We start from the raw sequence: 11,734 nt of genomic DNA on the forward strand, positions 1-11,734 counted from the left end.
TGGCTGTGTGGGGGCACAGATGCCGTTGGGGACGGGGGAGAGGTACAGGGACACATAGAGACAGGTATTGGCTGGGTGAGGGCACAGAGACGCATGGGGACAGGGGCAGATGTGCCTGACTGAATGGGAGAGGCTAGGGGTCAGCCAGGGTCTACATGGGGGAAGCTCCCTAACAATCCCTCCTCGCCCCCCCCCCAATAAAAACCAAAAACCTTGTTCCATACTTTTCCCACCCGTACCCAACAACCCTCCAAGTTCAGCTCCTTCCCAGCAATTTACTTCCCTCTCCCTCAGCTCCTCCGTTACCCCTGACTCCCCAAAGCCTTTGCACTGCTTCTGAGGGGTGTGGGAAATATGGTTCTGTATTGTAGTTTAAATGAATTATTACTCAGAGTTCTGTATTAATATGCCTAGTAAGGAATCTATTTGTCAAAAAAACATTTCCTGAATCTTTTTTGTTATCTGTATTGTTACAGACATACTTGCTGACAGGTATTTTGAAATAAATGATCAAAAATAATTGAAACTGGTGTGATTATATTGTGTTATTTTGACAAATAAAATATGCAGAATTTTGCAGAATTTTAAAATATTGTGCACAGAATTTTTATTTTTTTGTTGCAAAATTTTTATTTTTTTTGGCACAGAATTCCACCAGGAGTAGAATACCTATAGCAGAGTGGTGATAAACTTGTTAAAGGGGAGGGATTGGAGTGAACTGAACTGTAATCTGTAGTTTTTCCACAAGATGACTGCTTGGTAAGGAAATAAATGTTGTTGTAATTAACCATGCCGCTGCAGGCCTATAGAACACACAGCTAATCCACTTCCTGTTAGTGTGGTAATAAAAAGTTGTCCAAGCCCCATTGTGTACGGAGAGAATTGATAGTCACTCCATCAGGGTCACTGCTGTGAATGGCCATATGATTAAGAAGACTCTTCTTAAAGATCTGTCTGCAGTAAACAGCTTTGCAATCAAACTTGCCCCAACTTTCCTAGAAAGTCTGGGTCACGCTCTGCATTTGTTTATGGCTTAGGCAACTCCATTAAAGATAGTGAGGTTGCGTGGCATGAGAGGACAAACCAGAGTAATAGCAGTGCCAAATAAAAACCATGCACCAGTGCCTCCTGAACCTTTCCCATCACAGAAGTGAAGTATATCAGTTAGAGGGACAGCTGCAGCACCTCCACCTACACTTCTGCCAGCCACTCTGTGCGCAGCCCAGAGGGTGAGAGAAGGAGGGGGCAGCTCTGTGTGGGAAGGGGGTTAAAAAGGAGAAGGTCTGTGCGCTGGAGGAGAGAGTGCAGCAATGAAATAAATATTTGCTCTTTCACTTTTCTTAGGTGTATGATGATCGGTACAGAATGCAGAGTCGGCCTTTAGGAATATGCCTGATTATAGATTGCATTGGCAATGACACAGGTGGGTCTCAAGAACATAAAATTCTTTGCAGCTCTATTCTCCAGCATGTACAATATTTTAATGTAAGGATTATGATTGGCCAGACTACATTCTGAGTGTGCAAGTGTGTGTTGCAAAACAAAGATCAGGTCTCATTGGTCATCTGGTCTCAATGTTACTATTTGGTACTATTATTTGGTGGTTGTTTGGTTTTACAGTAGTGCCTAAAGGGCCAGGCTGAGATTAGCAGCACATTGCCCTCAGTGCTGTAAATACTCATAGTAAGAGAGAGTCTCTGCCCCAAAGATCTTACGCTGTAAATCAGGGGTGGGCAAACTTTTTGGCCTGAGGGTCACATTGGGGTTCCAAAACCTGTATGGAGGGCCGAGTAGGGAAGGCTGTGCCTCCCCAAACAGCCTGGCCCCTGCCCCCTATCCGCTCCCGCCCCCTGACTGCCCCCCTCAGAACCCCCGACCTATCCAACCCCCTGTGCTCCTTGTCCCCTGACTGCCCCTAACCGCCCCCCTGGGACCCTATCCCCCCATCCAACCCCCCCTGCTCCCTGTCCCCTGACTGCCCTGACCCCTATCCACACCCCCGCCCCCTGACAGGCCCACACCTATCCAACTGTCCCCTGACCACTCCCCGGGGCCCCCTGCCCCTTATCCAACCCCTCCCCCCCCCCCCCCACTCCCCACCTGCTTATGCTGCTCAGAGTACCAGAACTGGCAGCCACGTCGCCCAGCCGGAGCAGGCCTCGCCGCCGCGCAGTCTAGAGCACCGGGGCAGGCCGGTGGTTCTCACAGCCCTGCTGCCCAGCAGGAGCTCGCAGCCCCACTGCCCAGAGCGCTGGCGGCATGGCGAGCTGAGGCTGCAGGGAAGGGGGGACAGCAGGGGAGGGGCCAGGGGTTAGCCTCCCCGGCCGGGAGCTCAAGGTCTGGGCAGGACGGTCCCGTGGGCCGGATGTGGCCCATGGACTGTAGTTTGCCCATCTCTGCTGTAAATAGACCAAGGACAGATGAAGAAGAAGAAAGAGGGTGGAGTCTCTGGGAGGGAAAGTGACTTGCTCAAGGTCACACAGCAGGGGCAGGAGTAGAATGTAAGTTTCTTACTGCTTTTAAAAATAAAATAAGAGGGCAATAGTGCACTTCAAACAGTGTGGTTACATTGGACAGCATGTGTCTTGAGTAGCTGAAGGCACAGGACCTTTTGTTCATAAGACACCTGGGTTTCTGTTGTATCTTAGCTTAGCAGAAGCTGATATCACAGCTTTAAGGGGAAGGAACTGGTTTCTTTAATTTCCTCTTGACATTTTTGGAAGCATTTACATCTAAAGTTCAATTCCGTAAATATCCAGGTTAAAATTTGAATTTTTCAGACAGTCTTTTGAAAAGCTCCATGTGACAGACTGTTGCGTAAGCAAAAATCTCTCTAGGGCTTGAACCATGCCAGTGGAATACAGAACTGGCTAAAAATAGAAAGAGAGATCGTGCCACACACTCTCAAAGAAACTGCAGAACCACCTGATCAACATCCTATACAGCAAACAGGGAAAGATTAAGAATGAGCTCTCAAAACTGGATACACTCATAAAAAGCCAACCCTCCACACAAACTTCCTCATGGCTGGACTTTACAAAAACTAGACAAGCCATTTACAACACACACTTTGCTTCTCTACAAAAGAAAAAGGACACTAAACTATCTAAACTACTACATGCCACAAGGGGCCACAACAGTGGTTCCCTTAACTCACCCAACAATATTGTTAATCTATCCAGCTATACTCTTAGCCCGGCAGAAGAGTCTAGCCTATCTCGGGGCCTCTCCTTCTGCCCCTCCACCCCCACAAACATGATACAGTTCTGCGGTGACCTGGAATCCTACTTTTGACGTCTCCGACTCAAGGAATATTTCCAACACACCTCTGAACAGCACACTAATCCACAGAAACCTTCCTACCAACACTACAAAAAAAAGGATTCTGCGTGGACTCCTCCGAAACAGCAGACCGGCCTTCTACATAGGGTGCTTCCGCCAACGTGCACGGGCTGAAATTGTGGAAAAGCAGCATCACTTGCCTCATAACCTCAGCCGTGCAGAACACAACGCCATCCGCAGCCTCAGGAACAACTCTGACATCATAATAAAAAAGGCTGACAAAGGAGGTGCTGTCGTCATCGTGAATAGGTCGGAATATGAATGAGAGGCTGCTAGGCAGCTCTCTAACACCATATTCTACAGGCCATTACCCTCTGATCCCACTGAGGGTTACCAAAAGAAACTATACCATTTGCTCAAGAAACTCCCTGAAAAAGCACAGGAACAAATCTGCACAGACATACCCCTAGAACCCCGACCAGGGGTACTCTATCTGCTACCCAAGGTCCTTAAACCTGGAAATCCTGGACGCCCTATCATGTCAGGCATTGGCACCCTTACATAGCCAGACAATCCTGCTGTCGACTCTCTCCTCAGGCCCTATGCTACCAGCACTCCTAGCTATCTTCAAGACACCACTGACTTCCTGAGGAAACTACAATCCATTGGTGATCTTCCAGAAAACACCATCCTGGCCACTATGGATGTAGAAGCCTTCTACACCAACATTCCACACAAAGATGGACTACAAACCCTCAGGAACAGTATCCCCGATAATGTCATGGCAAACCTGGTGGCTGAAATTTGTGACTTTGTCCTCACCCACAACTATTTCACATTTGGGGACAATGTATACCTTCAAGTCAGCGGCACTGCTATGGGTACCTGCACGGCCCCACAGTATGCCAAAAATTTTATGGCTGACTTAGAATATCGCTTCCTCAGCTCTTGTCCCCTAACGCCCCTACTCTACTTGCACTACATTGATGACATCTTCGTCATCTGGACCCATGGAAAAGAAGCCCTTGAGGAATTCCACCATGATTTCAACAATTTCCATCCCACCATCAACCTCAGCCTGGACCAATCCACACAAGAGATCCACTTCCTGGACACTACTGTGCTAATAAGCGATGGTCACATAAACACCATCCTATACCGGAAACCTACTGACCGCTATACTTACCTACATGCCTCTAGCTTTCATCCAGACCACATCATACGATCCATTGTCTACAGCCAAGCTCTAAGATACAACCGCATTTGCTCCAATCCCTCAGACAGAGACAAACACCTACAAGATCTCTATCAAGCATTCTTAAAACTACAATACCCACCTGCTGAAGTGAAGAAACAGATTGACAGAGCCAGAAGAATACCCAGAAGTCACCTACTCCAGGACAGGCCCAACAAAGAAAGTAACAGAACGCCACTAGCTGTCACCTTCAGCCCCCAACTAAAACCTCTCCAGCGCATCATCAGGGATCTACAATGTATCCTGAAGGACGATCCCTCACTCTCACAGATCTTGGGAGACAGGCCAGTCCTCACTTACAGACAGCTCCCCAACCTGAAGCAAATACTCACCAGCAATCACACAACAAAAACACTAACCCAGGAACTTATTCTTGCAACAAAGCCCGTTGCCAACTCTGTCCACATATCTATTCAAGGGACACCATCATAGGACCTAATCACATCAGCCACATCATCAGGGGCTCGTTCACCTGCACATCTACCAATGTTATATATGCCAGCAATGCCCCTCTGCCATGTACATTGGCCAAACTGGACAGTCTCTACACAAAAGAATAAATGGACACAAATCAGACATCAAGAATTATAACATTCAAAAACCAGTCGGAGAACACTTCAACCTCCCTGGTCACTCAATTACAGACCTAAAAGTCGCAATACTTCAAAAAGAGACTCCAACGAGAAACTGCAGAACTGGAATTAATTTGCAAACTGGACACCATTAAATTAGGCTTGGATAGAGACTGGGAGTGGATGGGTCATTACACAAAGTAAAAACTATTTCCCCATGCTAATTTTTCCCCTACTGTTACTCACACCTTCTTGTCAACTGTTGGAAATGGGCCATCCTGATTATCACCACAAAAGTTTTTTTTTTTTTTCTCCTGCTGATAATAGCCCACCTTAATTGATTATTCTCGTTAGAGTTGGTATGGCAACACCCATTTTTTCATGTTCTCTGTGTGTGTGTGTGTGTGTGTGTGTGTGTGTATATATATATATATATATATCTTCCTACTGTATTTTCCACTGCATGCATCCGATGAAGTGGGTTTTAGCCCATGAAAGCTTATGCCCAAATAAATTTGTTGGTGCCACAAGTACTCCTCGTTCTTTTAGAGAATGCTTGTAACAGCAATTCAAGGCTAAGGGCAGGTGGAAGGAGGGGATGTGTGATCAGCTCTCTGCTGTTCCTTATTATTAATGATCTAAGCAGACAAACCATCTTTCTATAGTATTTATACTTCTTCACAAAATATTTGGAGAATAGTAACTGCAAAGCATGCAGACACAGCCAGTGAAATTCAGCAGGATCCATATTTGGGCAGGCAAATGGCATCTTAGGCTGACAGATGTAAAACAAGAAATTCTGATAGCCACCATATGGGGATTCTTGGAACTAGAAGTCATAGGTGCTGGAACTAGGAGTGCTGGGGGTGCTGCCGTGCCCCGTAGCTTGAAGTGGTTTCCATTATATACAGGGTTTACAGTTTGGTTCAGTGGCTCTGAGCACCCCCACTATATAAATTGTGCCATCACCCCTGCTAGAAGTGACCCAAGGCCTTACCCTGATGCAAGAGGGAGAGTGAAGGGAAGGTTCTCTGAATTTTACTATATACGAGTTTCCCCCTGCTATAGCTTATGTAGCATCCTTCGAGGATGCTGTGCCTTTCCAGTCATCTAAAGGGAGGCAAAAGTTGAATAGGGAAAAAGGGATTTGTTCAGACCATGAAGGTAAAAGGCCTTGCCTACATTCCTGACGTTTGAACCACCTATGGTAAAATTAAAGAAAAGACTATAAGGAGGGGTCTGTGTAAATGATTATGCAGCTGTGCAAGTGGCCACACAACATGAGCTGGTGTCTGCCTGAGTTTGAAGACAGCCTGAAACAATAGTTTTGAGAGAAGCGTGAGCTACTCATTCAATGGGATATTAATGCTGAGGCCTAATTATGTGAATTTAAATGTCAACATTAATTATTTCACTGCTCATCCTTTTAGCAGGAAAAAGGCTAATGTATTTCTCTGGTGTTCAAGTTAGTGGCAGTGTCATGGGATGACCTTGCCTTTTAAAGGGCTTGGGACTCAGCTGCACCTGTGCCAGGCTTAGCCCACCTCCCCAGGTGGAGGGACCAGTCAGGAAAGGGCCAGTGAGGATGCCTCGGCTGAGTAGCTCTCCAGAGCTCTTAGAGAGAAGGCCTGGGAGAACAGCTTGCAGTGAGCAGGAGCCAGTGAGGAAGGGCACATGGGAGGGAATCCCACTAGGAGGAAAACTTCAGCAGGGATAGGACTGAGAACCCTGCAGTAAAGGTATCAGCTGCTAGGAAAGGAGGGGAGAAGGTCTGTATGGCATGAGCTTGGTTCAAGCCAGACTCCCCAGAGAGGAGGGTTATTGGGCAAACACCCATGGATGAGTCTGGGTAACCGGACAAGAAAGGGAAACAGAGTTAGGGCAGGGCCTGAAGCGAGATCGTGTATGTCCCTACTCCGGTTAAATATCCGGGCAGATGGTTGCTCCGGTAGAGACAGAGTTATTCAACCCACCATCTCCTCCCCCCCAAAATAAGTTGACTCTGCCCAAAATGGGGAACCAGAGGTGACGGAGCCCTCCCCACAACCGACAGCCCCACTGACTCCTGCTGCCAAAACCTCTGGCTCTCATTAAGAATAAATCTGCTTGCTTAGAAAGGACTGTGTGGTAATTTGTAACTGGGGGTGATACATTGGTCATAGCCTCTGGAGAGAAAGCAAAGTGCAGATGCTGACCTTTTAGGCAATCTGGCTTGCTGGGGATATCACAGTGTAGGCTGACAACTGTGCAGCTTCAGGAGAGAGTGAGACAGGTCTCTGCCCAGAAAGGTGATGGCTGAGGATCTGGGAGCCTAAAGCAGGTGCCCTTGGTGAAGGAATACAGGTGCACTTATCCTGAAACTGTGACACTTCCCTCATATTCAAGATATTATGTAGACATCGTCATGTGTGTAATCCATTGTGACACTGATGTCACTGCAAAGAGTCTAGATTTTGGCTGAATTTCTTTAGTGAAACAAACCTCTTGTTTTTCCAGTAGTGAAACATACAATATTAAGAGCCTTTCAACATGGCTGATATTCACCGAGCCGTGAAATACATTCACTTTAACAAATTCCTTCTTCTTTTTCCAGATATATTGGAGGACACCTTTAAAGCTCTAGGCTTTGAAGTTCACTGTTACCAGTATTTAAGTGTGGAAGCCATGAACAAAACATTCCATGACGTTGCAAGACTGCAAAAGCACAGAGACCTTGACAGCTTTATTTGCATATTGGTCAGCCGGGGGAGCCCTCAGAGCATCTTCTGCACAGACCAGACCTTTCCTGGGTACCCCTTGGATCAGGTGAAGAAGTTTTTTACTGGAGACTCATGCCGTGAACTCCTAGGGAAACCTAAGCTCTTCTTTATTCAAAGCTACATTGTGCCAGCAGATCAGCAAGAACCCAGTCTGCTGGAAGTGGATGGGAATGAACAGAAAATCACTGCCAATACCAGAAGCCCTAGGAACTGTAGTATTCCCCCAGTAGCAGACATCTTTTGGAGTCAATGCAAGGTGGATGTGTCTGTGCTAGAAAGGTCACCCAGCTCATCTTCCCATTATCTACGCTGTCTGGCTGAGCTCCTGTGCAATCCTCATAAAAGGTAAAAAAAAAAAAACCAAAAAAACCCTTTTCATTCAACTTATTGCCCCATAGCAAAAGAGCTGAGGTTTCACCCTGCTTCGTACTGCAGAGCACCTTGGCGATGTGAGAGACCATAGAGGAAGATGGTGCCCAGGCCTGAAGGGGTGGTCCAGGTGGGCCCAGACCTACAGGGTGCAGGCCAGGTACTCTAGAGATGGGGTGGAGCTTTTAATTCTGGAGTGGAGTGTAAGGGTATGCCAGAGCTGGGGGTTGCACGGTTACTTCCAGCATGGGAGGAGAAAGTCCAGTCCTGGAGAAGATATGTGAACAGTCAGGATTCCCATGCTGTTCTCCCACCCCCAACACACATCCCTCATAGGCTATTGTCCAAACTGAGAGTTGTCTTTAAATAACAGAGTCCTTAAGCAGGACTGTACTTAGAACTATAAACATTTAGCCAAAGCTGCTTGCTGGTGGGTTTTTTTTTTTTTTTTTTTTTTTTCATTTCCCTGCGGGACCTCTTGACCTTCCCTCTAGTTCAATCTTCCTCAGAGAGCCATTTGCCCATTTATTACCCTGAGTTGAAGCTAAGCTAAAGAGGTCCCATCTGGTCTGGCAGCCAAATTCAGTGTGAGTCAGCAGAACAGCTCTGCACCTCCCCACAGGGTCCTAAAACTTGGTCACAAGATGTCAGGAATGGAAGGAGTCCAGTCCTCCATGACATGCTAATAAGTTTGGAGTATAAGAGATCCTGTCTGATAAATGCATTTGTAACCTCAAGTTTGTGAGCTCTACCTCTGGTATTAAAGACTGAGATTGGAAACATTCCTCTCGCTGAGCCTGGAGCTGCTTGTCCTCTGGTGTCTTTTTAAGTTAAAAATGATGATCTCCTCCATTCAGGTGTGAGAATTTTGTTTCTCTCTTTGCAGAAAGCTCCCCCTACTGGATATCCATATTGAGTTGAACAGCAGAGTGTATGATTGCAACAGGACCTCAGATCCACAGCAACAATACTCACTCCTGCTACAACACACCTTGAGGAAAAAACTCTTTCTTTTTCCCAGTTAAAAGCTAATGGAAATTGCATGGGACACGATGTTAAGATGGGGATATCCATGTGGGCTTTTTCTTCAATTGTCATGGTTCCATGCATTTTTGAAGTGCCTGTTGCTAGAGTATCTGAGTATTTAGAAACGTTTTGGATGTTGAGGCATCACATGTTTCCAATTTTAAACTTTAGGCAGAAGCTAGGATAAGAGAGGCAGCTAATCCATAGCTCTGCAGCAGATCTTATAACCCAACCAAGCAGAAGGACAATGTTGAAAGGGTTCTAAACTACAGATTTATTGTATTTAGTTATGTTTTGATTTTTGAAACATACCCATTAGCAGTGCCCATTCCATGCTCCAGTATTTAAACCAACACAAGAATCAGCTAAATTGGTAAGACTACCACCCCCATGTATAATTATAATTCATTCCCAGCCCATAATTAGGCAGGAGCTCATTCCAGAGTCCAGGGGCTGTTGGAGAGAATGCCCTCCTGGCAGCTCCATCTCCTTTGTAACGAAGGAGCTGTGGCTGGAATGCTTCTCCTGATTGTGGCAGCCCGGAATGAGAGGAGAGGCCATTTTAAAGGTAATCTGGACCCAAACCATCCAAGGCTTTAAAGGTCGAAACTAACACCCTGAGTTGTACCCAGAAGCCCACAAGTAGTTAGTACAGCTCACAGAGCACTGGTGTTACATGCTCCCACTTAACAGACAGGCTCTCACATTCTGAACTAACTTCAGCTTCCCAATGGTCCCAAGATGTAGCCCTACCTGAAATGCTTTACAGTAATCTAATCTCTCAGTGACAAAAGCCTAGGTAAGGGTAGCTAGGCCTGCCTCTGAAATAATAGATCACACTTGCCACACCGGGCACAGATGGATAAATGTGCTCTTTGCCACAGCTGATCCAGCAGCAGCCCAGGATCTGATGAGACTGCTAAACCGTGAATCTGGCTAGCAAATAACAGCCACCTTCCACCAAGCAGAGGAGTTTGTGTAGCTAGCCCAGTTCCTAGGGCTGCTTGCTCCCACCCTTCTAACGTTATTTCAGTCCCATCTAGATTGAGCCTCAGCCAGCTAGACTTAGTGCATGCTCCAGTTTCAGGCAGACACCAAGTCACCCATTCCACTGCACCTTCAGACTCAGTCATAAGGGCAATGAACAACTAGGTATTATCCACGTGCTATAGACACTGCAACCTCTTCACACGCACAAGATTCAGTAGTTCTGTGCCACTGCATTTATACAAGACAAAAGACCTCTGCTCAGTAATTTGATTTTTCTTAATTACCTTCTCCATTCCCTACGGGAACAATAAGAGACAGGATTACCATAAATGTAGCAATTCCTTTCCCTTCCACTTTCTACAAGGCCCTGATCCTGTGAGCTCTGAGGCAAGTGAGTGTGCATGTGAGTACTTTTGGTTGATCCTCAGTCTTTTTGCAGGATTGGGGCCTGGATGAGTCAGTTTTAAGCTTGTCACTGGCCTGACTGTGCTTCCATCCATGGCATGGTCCCATCATGCCCCCCCCCGGCCCCCCTACTCCTCCACACACACTTCCTCCCCCACACTTAAAGTAAGTAAACATATTTAATATTCTTGGTACATCTTCCTGTCTAGCAAATAAACTAAGGCCTTGTCTACCCTTAAAAGGTTTTCTGGTATACCTATACCAGCAAACTCTCCTAGAGTAGATGCAGTTGATATCGGTTATACTTGTTCCTGATATAGCTTATACTAGTTCCCCTAGCAAAATAAGCCATGGTTGCAAAAAGGACATTTTTCCTGGTATCCCTGCATCCACACGAGGGCTTTTGCCAACAGCTATGCCAGCAAAATATAACGTCCCTAACTGACATAGCTATGCAGGCAAAACTTTTAAGGGTAGACCAGGCCTAAGAGAGGGCTGCCAGAGGTGAAGTGCTTGGTGACTTGGCCAGTAAGTTTGTTTTAGAAGTGACGATTCTGTTTCCCAAACCCACTGCATATTGCCTGCTGTGGGCTTGGCCATGACTTTCAGTAACTCTCCCTTGAAGCCAGACTGCTTTTAATGTTCATCCCAAAAAATCAGCACAAGCCTTGAAACAGCTCCTGCAGTCAAAACAATGGAAGTTTAACAATGAGCCCAGAGTTGGGCAAAATGTGGCTGAGGAAAGAAGACTCAACCAAGAAAATACGGAAATGCTGTAGAGAAAAACACACATTTATTTATACTAATATATAATTTTTATGTAATAAAAATGTGTACATATATAATACATATTAATATCTTCATTTTGTATGTGTCCTAATTTTTTAAAAGATTTTAACAATTTTTGTTTAGTTTGTGTTAATTTCATATTCATTCTGATGTTATGCATATTCTATGTGGAGGAGGAAATGAGGGATTGTGATAGGCATAAGGGGAGTGGTTGGTAAAAGTTTGGGATGAATGTGACTCATTCCACGTTGTCACAGATCTGATCAGGTGCCCCCTTGCAGCCACCC

At 45.9% G+C, this 11,734-nt stretch overlaps 1 protein-coding gene across 4 annotated transcripts in view; it reads left to right on the forward strand.

The window, feature by feature from the left end:
- CFLAR (CASP8 and FADD like apoptosis regulator) overlaps nucleotides 1-10,772 on the forward strand; it is a 38,719-nt gene extending 27,947 nt beyond the window's left edge. For all 4 annotated transcript variants that reach the window (XM_065413392.1, XM_065413393.1, XM_065413394.1 and 1 more), the window contains 3 exons: nucleotides 1,345-1,423; nucleotides 7,703-8,213; nucleotides 9,124-10,772. In XM_065413392.1, coding sequence (XP_065269464.1) covers nucleotides 1,345-1,423; nucleotides 7,703-8,213; nucleotides 9,124-9,262 — 729 coding nt within the window. In that variant the 3' untranslated portion in view covers nucleotides 9,263-10,772. The remainder of the gene's footprint in view (nucleotides 1-1,344; nucleotides 1,424-7,702; nucleotides 8,214-9,123) is intronic.
- Nucleotides 10,773-11,734: the final 962 nt, after the last annotated feature.

This window comes from Emys orbicularis, chromosome 11 (assembly GCF_028017835.1).
Source record: "Emys orbicularis isolate rEmyOrb1 chromosome 11, rEmyOrb1.hap1, whole genome shotgun sequence".
Classification (NCBI taxonomy): domain Eukaryota; kingdom Metazoa; phylum Chordata; order Testudines; family Emydidae; genus Emys; species Emys orbicularis.